Source organism: Crinia signifera, chromosome 11 (genome assembly GCF_055691185.1).
Source record: "Crinia signifera chromosome 11, ASM5569118v1, whole genome shotgun sequence".
NCBI lineage: Eukaryota > Metazoa > Chordata > Amphibia > Anura > Myobatrachidae > Crinia > Crinia signifera.
Genome location: NC_139227.1, coordinates 109,806,140 through 109,823,205, shown reverse-complemented (window position 1 = coordinate 109,823,205; position 17,066 = coordinate 109,806,140). Strand labels below are relative to the sequence as shown.

Sequence of the window (17,066 nt, the reverse complement as noted above, 5' to 3'; positions counted from 1 at the left end):
GCACAGTTTGCATTCAGTCCGCTCTGAGCTGTTCTGTGCACAGTCCTTATGGGTGATACATACTGACATCACGAGCTTCACACATTCCTCCTGTCAACCAATGTCTGGGCATCTGTATTCCAGGACGTCCACAGTCAATCACCGGTCACTCCGTCTTCATTTTCTTGGAGAGTCAGAGTTGGGTTCTTGCTGCAGGGTATATATTTGTCACACTTGCACACATGGTTGGCAGATAACCTTCATGGTTCATTGAAAGGCACAGAGACGTGGCATAAACAATTTCACACAAAGACAAAGCAAAAAGGGGCCTTTACCTAATACACAGCCGGTCTTTTAAAAAATAAAGTGCTTTAAAAAGTGATAGAGAATTCTGGAAGTGTTGACTTCTGGGCAACCGGCTGACGCTCATAACTGTACTAGTCGTGAAATGTGAGTCATCCTTTGCCTTTGTTAGTGCGTCCGTCTTCGCTGATTTCCTTTACATTAAAGCACGGTGGTTCCTTTCTGGCTCAGACTCTCCGGTCTCCCCTAGAGTCAGTGATACATTGAGTGTAACCGTGATCTAGCGGTAGCTGTCCGCATCTGGGTTACACTGGATCTATGAGTGCTGACAGATAGGGGGGCCTAAGCTACTGTACATATCCCCCACTAGCTGCTGCACATTCAAATACAGAAAATTCTTGATGATCCGGAGGAGGCTATTCTCTAACGCAAAATGCAAATGCAGCAGGTGGGTTTGAAATAACTCCTGCATTTCATTTGTGATCTGAGTGCAGAGTTCATAGACGCTGCCTCGGGGTCATCATCGCGACCTTCAATTTGGTTCAGCCAGGCTGCATAAGCTGAGTCTTACTCAGCCTGGCCAGTTCCCAGCAAGAAATTGGGCACAATCATGATTGTAAGACCGGTCTTCCTGATGCATGGTCACCTTAACTGTGCAGAGTTTGTATATTCTCCCCGTGCTTGTGTGGGTTTCCTCCGGGTACTCCGGTTTCCTCCCACATTCCAAAAATATACTGGTAGGTTTTTTTGGCTCCTAACAAAATGAACCCTTGAGAGAGAGAGTGTGTACATGTGTATGGAGTGTAAGCTCAACTGGGGCAGGGACTGATGTGAATATTCAAATATTCTCTGTAAAGCGCTGCAGAATATGTGTGCGCTATAAAAGAAACTGATACTAAATAGATAATCCTGTCCTATCTTGTGAAGTTTATTGTGTAAGGCAGAGGTTCCCAAATGCGGTCCTCAAGGCACCCCAACGGTCCAGGTTTTAGGTATATCCATGGCTCAGCACAGATGGTTAAATCAGACTGACTGAGCTACTAATTAAATCACCTGTGGCCAAGCTTGGATATCCTTAATACCTGGACCGTTGGGGTGCCTTGAGGACCGCGTTTGTGAACCTCTGGTGTAAGGTTTTATGTGATCGTGCCTTGTTGGGAATTAATCTCTGTACTTTGGGGCGGCAATGCTTACCACTGTGCCACCCCAGGAATGTCTGTTTTGGTGTGTGATTACAAGAACCGTGATCTCCTAAATGTCACTTCTGTGTCTGCAAAGCCAAATGACCATATTGCGGTCGTAGCCTCCAATTCTATCCAGTTTTTCCATTTTGCACATTAAAGGCCTAATGCACTAAGCTTAAAAAGTGATACAGTGGAAAGTGATAAACCCCAGCCTATCGGCTCCTAACATCAGCGTCACAGGCAGTGTGTCAAAAATGACAGGTAGGCACTGATTGCCTGGTGGTTTACCAATCTCCATTTTATCACTTTTCAAGGCTTAGTACATCTGGCCCCAAATTTGTGGCTAACGCACGTTAACCTATAGATTCCAGAGCTATGGGTTAACGCATTTGTGACACCCGTAATAGGGAAACTTCACAAGAACTTCGACCCTGGTTAATTACCTCCATATGGCACTTTAAATGGTTGTTTACTGACATCTTTGAATCCGATATCGGTTACAATTTAGTTGATCTGTCTAGGCCAGTGGTAGCCAAATCCAGTCCTCGAGAGCTACCAACAGTTCACATTTTCCAGACAACCTAACTGCTGCACAGCTGCACTCATTACTCACTGACACATTTTAAATGATCCCCAGGTGGAGCTAATTACTTCACTTGTGATTCTGTGAGGAGATCTGAAAAACATGCACTGTTGGTAGCTCTGGAGGACTGGAGTTGGCTACCCCAGGTCTAGGCCAAATTTAATGTATAAATACAAATTTGTAGTTTCCACTGTTTATAGCCTATTTTTGCGGCATGTATTGTGTAGAAGATTCTTTCAAATGTTACCTTTTTAAATGAACAGAAACAATTTGTATTTTAATTGTTTAAAATAAATCCTACCAATGCTGTGCTCAAAATACTATCTTCATTTAACATATAAATGCCACCTGTATAATAGGTTACTAGATTTACTGCAGAAATAATTAACTCTGCTCATCTGCCTTGACCCATCCGAAATGGGCAAAGAACGTTATCCAATTATCCTGATTTAAGTACAAACTGCTGATTTTAACATTGATCGCCCAAGAGGGGTTTTAAGGTGGGGGTGGCGGATAACTCACCAAGAGTCAGGATTCCAACAGTCGTTTCTCCGACATCGGAATCCCCACTTATGCAGGCTATTTTCCATTGTGGGTGTCCATGACCCCCATAGAGGGAGAATAGAATAGGCGGAGAGCGCAGCTCGCCACCAAGCCCGCAATGTGGACGTTTAGACTCCTTGAGGACAGCATATAAACGTTGGAAAATAAATGAATGGATGTTACAACCTGTATATTAAATATAACTGTTTAATAATTCACAATGTGCGGTTTGCTCCTCCCCCTGTCTTTCTACCCACAAATCTTTCTTATCTTTTTATTTTAGGATGCTATGATGGATCTTCCTATCCTGCTCCAGAGTTCTTTAACCCCATACCATGGAAACCTATTCATGTACCACCACCGCCTAAGGAAGCGGTGCGAAACCAGTCAGGAAAGAAGAAGAAAAGAGCTGTATCCAGCCAGCCATATAGATCTAGCATGGCTACACTGTACAAACCAAAGGACAATCTTCAAGTCGGGGGAGGAAAGGTCAAAAGATAATGTCCGCCAGATAGTATAATACTGGTGTTTTGCGTTAGGATGAACTCTGGTTTTGTTTTATTTTTTCTTCAATATTTTCTAGTATTACCAACAGGATTAAACCAAAATTGTGAGCCAAAAAATTCCCATCAACTTTTATCGAGTAATCATTGGGAAATTCAGGCGTTCTTACAAGGGCAGATGCTAGAGAGCTCTCCACTGCATGTAACTGGAATCATTGGTCATTCAAAAAAAAGAATAGACCATTGATCAGTTGTTTATCCCTTCCTAGCTGTAGATGTATCCAACATGCACAATGCAATGGAACCTCGCACTAGACCTTTGGCACTTTTTCGAGACGTCTTTGTTTCGACATGTTGTGTGCCATACATGATTCTAGTGCGGCAGTAGACATTAACCCTTTGAATGCCAACATTGCTGTGAGAGAGCCTCAAAATATCTGCTAAAAATTCCAGCCTCGCTCACAGCAACTTTTTTTTTGGGGGGGGGGGGGGGGTGCGCGCAGTATTAAACTAAACTTCAATAGATTGACTTGGCTGTATATGTATTTATACTGTGAGCTGCGCTGGCATTTTCAATGGACATTTTGACGATCGCTCACAGCAACGTTGACACTTAAAGGGTCAATATGTCATTCCTCCAACATGCAACATCGGTATCTGTACTGAAATATCTATGGTCTGATACACAAAAATATACTTTGGGGGGGGCGGCGTTTCTCAATGGCGAATAATTGGAATCATGTGACGTCTTCTTCACGCTCCTTACTCCTGTCTAATCCTTTTTTTTTTTCATCCAATTGGAACCTGGTGACAAGTTCTTTAAATGTAATATGACATTTGTTTTTATTCTGTGCCTATTTATATTTGTGTTCTGAACACAAAACCGCACTAGTCACTTAGGCCACCGCTAGTTTAAATAGCCCTTTTTTTTGCCTATTCAGTTTAATTTTATAAAAATGCTTTAAATGATCTTTGTAGAAAATATTTTTGTACTTTTGTAAATCTAAAAGCTAAACCCAAAATGTAGTTTTGCCTTTTTGATATTTTTCTAATAAATACTGACTTGGCCATTTTTTGTTGTCACAAATAAAATGCTAACGACCTATAAAGTTATTGCATGTTGATTGTGTTTTTCGCTTTTTTTTTTATATATATATATATGTACATTATCCGCAACACTGTAGTAATTTGCAGTTTTCGATGTATTGTGAACATTGACGTATCTGTTGAGTGAAAAAAATATTTCAGAGTATTCCTTTAAGTGCGGTTGTTCAGCACATATTTAAATGACTGTATATTTGTTTAAGCAGAGGACAGAGGAAATGATTTGTACGCCTAAGGCATCAGACTAAAATTTGTATATGCAGCAGGGACAAGTTAAATATTTAAATGGCCGGGTAATGTGAATTTAACTAGCAACAGCTTCCTGTCCCAAGTAGAAAAATAAAGCTCCCATTAATTCCTTAATATCAATCTTGATAATAAAGTAGACAAATGAAGACGTGTGACTTAGGAACGAGATTTCGAATGGCATTTGTTAATTAATGTGTGAAAGGTTCCAGGAGTTAGGCAGCAAGGCAGCTGAAACACTTCTTTCAAGCAGAGTTCACTTTCATTGTGTTTGGTAATCCCCTATAATGAATATACTATTATTTAAGGAAATGTCTCCTTTTAAAAGCACAGTATCGAATAACCGGAGTAAAAATGTGGAGGTAGATCTGTTGATCGTGTAAACTACAAGAATGCTTTTAGTTTGTCTGTGTGACTGATGGCTCTTCATAGCTGATCATATAAGTAGTCACCAGCATTGTCACAGCGTCTATAGTGTAGCTTCGTGGTCACAGAAGACGTGTTTCCCCTCCGGCATCGTTTTGTGCTGAGCTCGGAATGGACTTGCAGTGCTTGAAATACAGGATTGAATTTATTTCTACTTTTTTAGATGTTTTACAATTTTCACGTTCTTCACGTAGTGCATCAAGTTTTCTGGTAGTGACAATTAAATATTGTTATGTTTTGGAAAGAAATTAACATTTACATTTTTTATCTCGTTCAACAACGTTTAGATAATCAAAATAGTTTGCCCTAATCATTCTTTATTTCTCACAACAGACAAAATACATCCAAAACGTTATTCTGCAGCCTGTAACCATAACCAAATAATGTATTGTAATTCTAGGTGGCTCTGACTATTGTAGCTTTTTATGGCAGTCTATGAATATGAGCACAGAGAACACAATGAAGGGGTTTTGAAAAACGTGCGCAATCCAATCCGACATACAGATGGAGCTGGTCCCAGCTTTGCAGGGGATGGCGGAAGAATCGCCAGCCGCCATCCCCTGCCAGCTGCCATCTGATCCGCGAAAGGGGATGCGCGCGCGTCCCCTTCCGACGGCGCTTCCCCCGGGTCTCCGCCAGCTTGCCGGCGGGCACCCGGGGTCCCCATCGCCTCTCCGCTCTCCCACCTAACCCTGTCCGTCTCCCTGAAGCGGAGACGGACAGGGTTCCCGTCGCCACGCCACCCGGAAACTGCGACGCGTGTGAGACGCACGCGCGTCTCAGATGGAGCACCTCGCCGCTGGCAGATCGCCACCGTAGACAATCTGGCGATTCACCAGCAAGAGGGAGGTCGGCTCCATCTGTATCTGTGCTGTCCTGCACCACATCTTTCAGTACTAAAGTCAGCTCTAATAGGCCCTGATTCTGGTTCACTCGCAAAGGCAACTTTCATATCAAATGAACAAAACCATGTAACCTGTGCAGAGAGAGTTAGATTTGGGTAAGTTATTTTGTTTCTGATCAGGGTAAATACAGACTGCTTTATTGTTACACTGCAATATAGATCTCACTTTGAAGTAAAACCCCACCCAAATCTAACTCTCTCTGCACACGTAACATCTGCCCCAACTGCAGTGCACATGATTTTGTCCATTTGAGCAGGAATTTGCCTTTGCGGGTGAACCAGAATAAGGGCCATAGAGTGATTGTGACCATAAACTGTATTCACTGAGCACAGGACTGTGGGACTGAGGCTTGGAACGTGCTAAAACAGGGTATTGGTTACGTAGATGTATATTAGACACTCGGGTCTAATTGTGTACTATTATGGAGCACTGTCTATTATCCATCTCCTCAGTGGTGTTATTTTGGGACTGAGTATTCCTATTTAGATAGCAGCTGAGATGGGTTATATGCCCATAGCGCCACACACACACACACACACACTCACTCTTTGTCTATATTAGATGTTTTTATATTGCCTTGTTTCAGTGGGCATGGATCATTGGGTAGACAGCATGATGATGGACAAGCATTAGGTCGGACATGGTGGACATGGGTTAGGTCGACACAAGCATTTTGTCGACATAGGATTTTTCCATTTTTTTTTGTCCCGAATTTCGTCACGGTCGACATGGACACTGAAACGTAGCACCGCGACCCCTTGCATGGCTTGCTGCACTTGCCACGCTTTGGGCACAATATTTTATTCTCCCACCATGCCGATGGTAGGGAATTACTGCCTGTTGGCACATGTCGGCGCAATTTTTTTTTTTTAAACCCATGTCGACCTTTTGACTGTTGACCTTGCTTGGTGAGGCACAGGCTTGGTGGAGCCAGCGCCAACAGAGTCTGTGGGGAACGCTGGGTCCGGGTTGCTTCTGCGCTGACAGGCAGGAACTGACGCCTCCATAAGTAGCATATAGGGAAAGAGAAGGCAAGAGATCGAGAGAGGGGGAGAGACAGGGAGAGAGCGAGAAGGAGAAAGGGACAGAGCAAGTGGAGAGCTGGGACAGGCTTCCCGAGCAACAACCCCCTGAGCAGGCTCCGCGGAGGACTCTGGGAGCTGGTGTATGGAACTCCTGCAGTTTTTCACTACACAGCGCCTCCTTGGTATCCGGGAATGAGGAGAGTGGTGGCGCCGGGGGGCTCTCTGCCCGGGAAGTCACGCTAGGATGGTCTGCAGGAGCTGCTGCTCTCCGCCTCTGAGCTAATCACCGGCAGACCTAGCGGAGCTCTCCAGTCACCGAGGAGGAGGACAGGGGCAGCACCGACTCCAGCTGCTGGCGGCTCTCCATTCACCGCAATGTACTGTGTGTGTGTGTGTGTGTGTGTGTGTGTATATATATTGCAGCCAAAGGGAGACCAGGCTGCAAACAATGGCTTCTGCAATGTACTTTCACTTCGCAGGGCGTGGTGTGAGAATATAATAGTGTGGCGAGCCCCGCGAGGGGACGCGGATACCTTCACAGGTAGACGCGGGCTTCACAGATGTCCGCGTCGCCACGGATACCTGTGAAGCCCGTGAGGGGACGCGCATAACTGTGAAGGTATCCGCGGGGCTCGCTGCGCTCGCCACGCTTCGGGCTCGGTGGCTCGCTGCGCTCGCCACACTATTATATTCTCACACCACGCCCTAGTGGACAGTAGGGCATGAAAAGGTCGGAGGACGCGTACCGCCGCCCCTCGCGGGCTCGCTGCGCTCGCCACGCTTCGGGTTGGCGTGGATCGTGGGGTGGCGTTAAAAATTTGGGGGGACATTTAAGGGTTAATGGGCTCTGTGGCCCATTTAACATTGATTCCTATGGCCAAATCGGGTGGATTGAGCCATTTAACAGTAAAATCGGGTCCATCGCGCCTTTTAACATTGATTCCTATGGGAAATCGGGAGCATCGCGTCGCGGGCATCGCGGGTACATTTATGGCCGGCCGCGACGCGACGCGACCGACACGATTTCCATGTTTAACATGGGTTTCAATGGGAAATCGCGGGCATCGCGTCGGTCGCGTCGCGGCCATACATAAATGTACCCGCGATGCCCGCGACGGGCGCCCTTCTAGGTAAAGAGTACCTTAGTCACTATTATGTGTTATTTGTACAGTGTGCAGTATTAGTCACTATTATGTGTTATATATACAGTGTGCAGTATTAGCGATTGCTTATTGTGTGTAAATTGTGATTCAGGACTGTTCAGGTCAGCATATTGCAGGGCCACACCCCCTCCCCAAATGACATGCCCCTTTTCACGAGGCCACACCTCCTTGAGCACCCTCCAGCAACAACATAATTCGGCACCCCTGGCTGTGCCAGTTTTTACTTTCACTTTGCGCTGTGACCGTTTTTAGCCCACAAACTCTCCACCCCACCCCCAGTCCCTATCTGTTCCTACCTCCAATATCTGTCTACACAGATCTCTCTCTCCATATCCAGCAAGTCTGAAACTGATCAGTGTCCCTGCAAAAACTGCTTTCACTTTCTGTTATGAAATCTTTTAGCACACAAAGGAGTAATTTGGTCTGCTGAGTGGCTTCTATTGGTCCCTGGTGATACTTTACCTCATAGAGGTGAGGAGTAGATAGATATATAGATAAAGACAAAGAAGCATAATACACAATGTGAACAACCTTCTGAGTACAGTACTTGGTGACTGGATACTACAATATGTAACAGGCACCATGAAATAAACATTGGGAAAGGAGACTATTCGTTACAATGAAATGAATGCAGACTTGTCCCCTGCTCCTCTTGAGCAGACGGAACATGTTGTTATGAATCCGCCTACTGACTGCATTTAGTCTTCACATCGCCCGACTACTAGACCACACTCAGAGGGCTGATATAATGTACAGAGTGCTTCCTAGCCACTGCTTACTAATAACCTACAGGGCTCGATTCTTTTTAACCGTCGATCGGGGGAATATGCTCTATCCCTGTGCGTTATGGCAGGGGATAGCGCTTCCCCTGATCTATGAAACCCACGATTCCGGTGTTAAACAGGTGGCGGTGCGGGGCAGGAGGGTTAACACAGATGCACTATTTTGAAAGGGTCGCCTGCACCTTACCTTATGTATGATCCGGCGATGTGGGGCTTCGTTCTTTATGGAGCCCTGTCCCGGATCGTCATCTTCTTCTGGCGCTGCGGGGTTCCTGCTTCTAAAGTTCAGGGTCTTTTGCTGGTCTCTGGCATCTTCAAATTAAAACAACGCGAGTGCAGTTTTAATTTGAAGACGCCGGAGATCAACAAGCGGCGCCGAACATGGAAAACTGCGCATGCACCCGTGACACATTGTGTGTCAGGGAAACCGCAGCATGCGCAGAACACACAGCCGGGGAGGAGCGCACACACGTTATGAGAGGAGGCGTATCCGCGTCGGCTGGGGATAACGCACTCCCATAATGCACAACAAGCAGATCATACATTCAGGAGATCTGCGGGGCCTCCACGATAAAGTGGTGAAGCGAAACACAATTCATAACGAACGATAAACACATATTAATAAATCTACCCCATAATGTACTGTATTTCTCAGTGCTACAATTTCTCAGTGCCTATTTACATTGCAGCCACCTGATCTCTGGTGCTGACCACTTAAAGTGTATTTACTGCAACTGTGGTCTTTGGGGTGATGGCTAGGCATTCTCCCGCATCCAGGACCTTATTCTGGTTCACTCACAAAGGCAAATTCCTTCCCAAATGGACAAAACCATATGCACTGCAGGGGGGGCAGATGTAACATGTGCAGAGTTAGATTTGGGTGAGTTATTTTGTTTCTGTGCAAGGAAAATACTGTCTGCTTTATTTTTACACTGCGAAATAGATCTCACAGGTAAAACTGCACCCAAATCTAATTCTCTCTGCACCTGTTACATCTGCCCCACCTGCAGTGCACATGGTTTTGTCCATTTGAGAAGGAATTTGCCTTTGCAAGTAAACCAGAATAAGGGCCCTATGTGCGTGTTCTCTGGTGCTGTTGGTTGGACTGCATGGTCTATCAATCTGGAGACAGTGGGGTGAATTTACTAAGATGGGAGGTCTATTGAAGATGAAATGTTGCCTCTTCAGGCCTATCATATTTAAGTTCTACACACATAACCCTCTGAGGCACTTATGTATTATATAGCTTCCCTTCTGGACTTGTAACTTGGTGGGACTGCTCTGCTATTGCTGGTGCCTGTCCTTGTGTTTTCCTCCTATATCCCTTAGATTGTAAGCTTGCAGCAGGGCCCTCCTACCCCCAAGTCTGTCTGTTGTTACCCAGTTTGTTTTATCCCTGTCTACTATTGTAAAGCGCAACGGAATCTGCTGCGCTATATAAGAAACTGTAACGGAATCTGCTGCGCTATATAAGACACTGTAACGGAATCTGCTGCGCTATATAAGACACTGTAACGGAATCTGCTGCGCTATATAAGACACTGTAACAGAATCTGCTGCGCTATATAAGACAGTGTAACATAATCTGCTGCGCTATATAAGACAGTGTAACGGAATCTGCTGCGCTATATAAGACACTGCAACGGAATCTGCTGCGCTATATAAGACACTGTAACAGAATCTGCTGCGCTATATAAGACAGTGTAACATAATCTGCTGCGCTATATAAGACAGTGTAACGGAATCTGCTGCGCTATATAAGACACTGCAACGGAATCTGCTGCGCTATATAAGACACTGTAACAGAATCTGCTGAGCTATATAAGACAGTGTAACATAATCTGCTGCGCTATATAAGACAGTGTAACATAATCTGCTGCGCTATATAAGACAGTGTAACATAATCTGCTGCGCTATATAAGACACTGCAACGGAATCTGCTGCGCTATATAAGAAACTGGAAATAAATAAAATAAATAAATAAATATAGCAACCAATCAGATTTTACGGTACTTGTGTACTAGCATGGCACCCATCGCATCGCAGACCATATCGCATGCGATGCAACGCGATATCGGCCGATGTTCTACAATGGCATACAATTTTAAAATTACAATACAATACAATGCCATACAATGCGATGGGATGCGATTATAAATTGTATAAGCACCCTAATGGGTGCTTACAATGCTTAAATGCACCCCCACGCCACCCCCCAAGTATAAACGTGAACCCGAAGCGTGGCAAGCGCAGCGAGGGGTGGCGGTACGCGTCCTACGACCTTTTCATACCCCCACTATCCACGTCGGCGTGGAGTTGATTTTATAAAGCGTGGCGAATGCAGCGGATACCTTCACAGGTATACGTGTCCCCTCACGGGCTTCACAGGTATCAGCTTCCGCTCTCCACGCTTCGGGCTCGCTGAGCTCGCCACACTTTTTAAAATCAACTCGACGTAGATAGTGGGGGTATGAAAAGGTCATAGGACGCGTACCGCCGCCCCTCGCTGCGCTCGCCACGTGGCGTGGGGTGCATTTAAGCATTGTAAGCACCCATTAGGGTACTTATACAATTTAATATCGTATATGGGTCAAAATCGCATCGAATCGCATGCCATCGGGTGTATGGCATGCGATGCGATAAAAAATCGGGCGACTAATTATCGTGGGCGCCGTGCTAGTACACAAGTACCGATTTTACTTATTTTTTTAGCACCTTATAGAAGATAAAGAATCTGATTGGTTGCTATGAGCAACATCCCATATTCAAGGTCGGAGAGAGGCAGTCCAACAGCGGAGGAGGAGCGATTAACTACTGCTGAAGACAGAAGATGTGTAAACGTCCTGAATGGGCGGGGCCATGCAAAAGACTTATAGGCCGCCATCCACCAGGTGTGGAACGAAGAAGGCCATGCAGGTGTTGAGTTGCAGGTGCTGTGCCGCCTCCATAGGTGTCTCCCTGATGGGCCTACTTGGATATCTAGCATTGTGTAAATGGCAATATATAGGTTTTTATTACTTTTTTTTCTTTTCATGAGTATACAGAATTCAGAACTGCAATTGCAGCATATATTTAATTTTTTTGTATTTCTGTTGTGTATCCAGCAAATTACACTGTTTTCCGCCAGCCTAATATTACTATTTCTGACAATGTTGACATTTCACAGGATTAAACGAAATGAGGAACAGATGGTTTTAATGTAATGGGTGTATAATTAATGATTTGTACGCTTAAAATTGTGATGCATTAGTACTTTATTGAATCACTGCACCCTAGAGTATCAGCACTTTTTTCACGGCACCTCTTGGCCAAGTTTCTTGACCACTTCGGTGGTATTTCTCGACCTGCCCTGCAGGAGCGGTATCTCCTGGAAAATGTTAGTGCATGCAAATCATAAGTAGGTTTGTGCCAGTGGTGCCTCCAGCTGTGCACCACCTCCGAGGGCATACACACCCCTCCTTGCATAGCTCCCCCTTCCCTGCTCACCTTCCCTGCCAACCACTCTGGTAATTGTACGGTGGATCGCCAGGGCTCCCCTGCCGCCATTTGCAGCAGTGACAAGGCCCCGCTCGTTAAAGTTTGTGGGTTCTTCGAACTTCCCCGTGTGTTCCAGAGCAGCAGCCTCAGGGGAGCAGGACTGGGTTGTGATGGACTGGGTTTTTGTCCACATATGATTTAAGACTGGCCGCACTGGGTTTGCCTATTACATAAAATATTTTATTTGGTCCTGGACCCATCAACCAGTGACAAGTTCCCCCATGGCTACTCAGGGTATAACGGCATACAGTTTGTGAACCAATGCAATTGTTTTGGTTATTTTATATCTAGTGTCCATTCTAGCACCCTGCACCTTTCAAAACCCATGCAGTTCCTCTTTCCTGCCTGGGGTGGCACTGTGTGCTTTGATGCATCTAGCAGACTGTGCTATAAACATCATAGTAGACAGTGACACCCCAAGCAAGAAAGAGGAACTGCATGGGTCTGCTATTTTTAAAGCATCTAATGGACTACAATGTTGTTGAAATTGGTCTCAGCAGTTTCCCCTTACACATAAAAGCTAGAACTGTTCCATATGCATACTACACCAAAACAAAAATGACATTGAATTGAGTGCCTCACTGAAGGTGTTTTGTGCCCTTTAAAAAAACAGCACGGTTTGCACCAGTTGTGATTATAAAGCATATTCAAATATGGTAATCAGTATTCGGGGGTTCACTGGCTTTTAATTTAGATATCGTTTGGTATATGCTATTATAGCGTAACAATAAGTTATTATATGTCCCTGAGTGTGTACTATTATCATGTAGCATTAGGGACCACCAGTATCGGAGAAGCCTTTCTGAGGCCTGGTGGCTTAACCATATCTTTACAAATATATACCTCTAAGAGCTTCACACACAATGCAAGGCTGCAGTAATTACAGTAGAGCCTTCCCTTGCATTGGTTGCAAGGGCTTAACTACCATAGGTGCAAGGGGTGCAGCTGCTATGGGGCCCACAGCTGAAGGGGGCCCATCTTTGCTGTCTAAGTAATATGTTTTACATACATTTATCGCCATCAGTTGCTAAATAGGGGACCCTTACAAACTTTTGCTATGGAGCCTACGAATATCTAGGTATGCTTCTCGTTGGGTGGTTGAGTTGGTCAGAGCTCGCTACCCTTGACAGGCATTCCTGGTGAGTGCTGTCCTGGTCAACTGTCCGCATGGAATCTTCCATTATTTTATGGAGTCCATGCTTTCTGCAATTCTTGAGGTATCACTGTACTTCATAATGTGCTTGTTATGGAACCTTCTGAGTGGTTTTAGTTTAGCAACTTCAAACAGTTAGGATAAGGATGCAGACACAATTTTGTGCGAGCGGTCGACATTAAGCCTTTCAATAAGTGTTAGATTTAGGTTTATGCTAAAATTACATTGTCAACATTATGCCAGTATCTACATTCTGAATGCCTGCAGGGTCTACTACACCGCAATAATCAAATGATTTTGCTTCAAATGGATTTATTGAGGGATATTGTCAGTAATTTGATTACAAATGACTTGTTGGCACCAGTGGCGTCACTAGGGTAGATGTCACCTAGTGCTCCTACTAATTGTGCCACCCTGATTCTTTGACTCCATGTACAGATTCGCAAAAGCAGGTCATAATCTCACAACTGAAACCACACCCCTAGCATATAGAATTTTGGAGTTGTGATCATGTGTCACACCCCCGTTATCATCATGCTGGGGGCTTGCCCAGCACTTTGGAAAATTCTGGGCGTCCCCAGCCTCTACCCAGTATCACTGCTGCCCAGTAACCCTCAAAATAGCAGAGCACCTCAATTGGTGTTACCCATACTTACCTATTCTGGCTGATTCCTCCTCTGAAGATGCCTGAAGAGGAGATGCAGGTGGGGTGGGGCTGTCATAGTTGCATCACTAGACCCCTTTCCTTCATGCTGTGATAGGGACTAATTTGCATAAGGGCGTGCCAAAATGATGCATTTCCATAGAGATGCATCACTAAACCCAACACTTCCTCCAATGTATCTGGCTTACCTGTATTCTACCCATTCCGCCTACTCTTATGGGAGGTCTAGCTGAAAGAACAGATGTCTCTTGCAGGATTGGGGAGAGTAGGTGACCTCTGGTGGGTTATTACCATGTACGCTCTTTTTCTTGTGTTCTATCTTATTTCTCCGTTGCCTCCTACTTTATACAAATGAAAGGCGGCTTCTACTTGTGCATGACCTCTTCGGTGTTCCTCTTTATATGTGTGCTTGAACAGCTTCAATTCAATAGAATTAAAGATAATAAAAATTGGGTCATGTGTTAGGAACCTAATTATGGAGGTGATTCAAAGTGCACATAACAATAGAGTTCAATGTGGCACATAATAGTGATGAAATTACAATAAAACAGTCATTTATCGTGAGAAAAATGAAAAATCACTTGGAACTTGGTAAATCTCTAAAAGGTAGATAAAGAATAAGATCACAAAAGGTTAAAACAAGTGATGAGTATCATGACAGGCATAACAAGAAGTAATCCAAAATGTGAACAGGGTGCCGCACTATAAAACTTTCAGTCTGTACATCCGTCACATGTCAGTTTTATAGGAACAGCCTGGGGGCACGAGGATTTTTGAAAGTTATATATATTAGGTTAAATTTTCAGGATACATATTGACGTTGCTGATGCCTTTGTTTTACAGCTGTGAATACTGAGGGTAACAAAGTAAACTGCAAAATCTCTTTCATCATATTCGAGCAATTGCTTTGTTACAGGGTTAAGATTTAATGGACACCTGCCTGGTCTTTGTACGTAGCAGCTGTGCCCAAATATACTAATGTCGATGGAGGCGTCTTGTGTAAGTTGAAGCCTCCTGCCAGCTACTGTGATCTGCGGCTTCATCTGTAGATGCAGCATCGGAACATCCGTCATAAAAGAACAGGGCCCCAGGCAAGTCGGGGGCGGGGGGGGGGGGGCGGCATCCCTGCCAGGGGTGTCCCTGCAGTGCTGGAGCGGTCAGGGGTGTCCGTGCGGCAGTGGTACCTGAGGTCAGGGGTGTCCGTGCGGCAGTGGTACCTGCGGCGCCGTCATGTGTATAAAGCTGGCTGCGGCCGGCGGAGTCCCTGCAGTGAAAAGAAAATAATTAGCGCTTCCTGCGCCGCCGCGCACATAGCGCTAGTTATTTTCTATTCACTGCAGGGTCCCCGCCGGCCGCAGCCAACTTTATACACATGACGGCGCCGCAGGTACCACTGCCGCACGGACACCCCTGACCGCAGGTACCACTGCCGCACGGACACCCCTGACCGCAGGTACCACTGCCGCACGGACACCCCTGAACGCTCCAGCAAGTTTTTTCCACAGCTCGCTGGGGGTGAGGGGCGAACTGCTGCCCTCCAGGTGCCGGCGCCCTAGGCAAATGCCTAGAGCTGCCTAGTGGTGGTGCCGGCCCTGTAAAAGAATCATTCAGGACCTCAGGGCGCGCCATTGTTTTCTGGAGTACTGGCCTTCTCCATCTATCCCCCCACCCCCATGGACATGTTGTGGCATAGAGGGTGATGCAACTATTGTAGGAGGCGTTGTAACTGCATGCGCAGATGAGGAAATATCGTTTTTGCATACATTTCTGAATCTGTTTGGTTTTAGTTTACTTGGATCTATTCTTGGTTAGTCAGCCTATCCAAGATTTATCTGGGAGAAGGGTGTGACGATGCCAGCTGTAAATGGAATTATAGTTACCCCTTTACATACACTGGGCTAGCATCTGAGAGTTACAGTATTAGACCTTCAAATTAATGGTTAGAGTAAAGCCCCATACACATAGACCAGGGGTTTCCAACTTTTTTCTCTCCCGTACCCCTTGATTAGGCTTTTCATTTATGAGTATCCCCTCCTTTCAGTTTTAAATAACATAGTACTTACAAGTAGAGTGGAAGTGAGTGGTATGTGTGTCTTTATGCGGGTTCTTATATTAAGGAGTACCGGAGCAGGAGTGTGTGGTCAGTAATTGGGTCCCTCTGTGTCTGGCCGCTGGCTCGGGTTCCCGCTAACGCTTGTATGATTAATGCCGCTGCTTCCTTCACCTGTTTCAGTACTGGGGAAGATGATCAATGATGTCTGAGGGCAGCGCGGGTAACTGCCACTGAATTGCTAGTCTGCCAAAAGCACGAGCAGAAGCTGATGATGATGCAAGCAGTGCCGCAAGATGGTTCATCTCCATGACAACAGGAGACTTCTGCCTCTTCTGCAGCCATTACCAATATTCTTTTCAAGTACCCCCAACCAGCCTGCGGTGTACCCCAAGTTGGGAACCACTGCACTAGATGATCACTGCTGATGCCGATTTTGTCGGCAGAGGGGACCCGGTGGGGTACTGTCATCGGCCATTGCATACACACTAGCCAATGCTGGCAGGGAGAGAGTGATGATTTGGAGGTGAGGGCCATGCTCTGGCCGCAGCATGGTCATCGAGAAGAAGGACCTCCCTCTTCTGTATATGTTCAGACAAGGGAGGAGGGCATGCTTGATGAGATAGTAAAATATATCACTCAGAAGGGCCCTTCGTCTTTTACTTTCTCGTCTTATGTGTATAGGGCTTTAAACATACACCCCCTCCACGCACAATGTACTCACTATCGTCGGTAGCCCAGGCCCTAGTTTAGCATTTTGAGCAACTGCTGCAGAGAGATGTCTCTCTAGAAGTATTAGGACAGAGGCCACTTCAAAATGTTGCTAAGAGGCCCATACAGTTTTGGCTATGCCCGTGGTTTCGTCCAATTAAGATAGCCGATAAAAATGATAGCCAGACAAATTAAGGTTTTAAGT

The 17,066-nt window shown here is 45.4% G+C and overlaps 1 protein-coding gene across 2 annotated transcripts in view; it reads left to right on the top strand.

Annotated features, from left to right (window-relative positions):
* The window catches only part of CCDC34 (coiled-coil domain containing 34), a 33,128-nt gene extending 28,937 nt beyond the window's left edge, over positions 1-4,191 (top strand). For both annotated transcript variants that reach the window (XM_083164205.1, XM_083164204.1), the window contains exon 7: positions 2,876-4,191. In XM_083164205.1, coding sequence (XP_083020331.1) covers positions 2,876-3,093 — 218 coding nt within the window. In that variant the 3' untranslated portion in view covers positions 3,094-4,191. The remainder of the gene's footprint in view (positions 1-2,875) is intronic.
* The last annotated feature ends 12,875 nt before the right edge of the window (positions 4,192-17,066 follow it).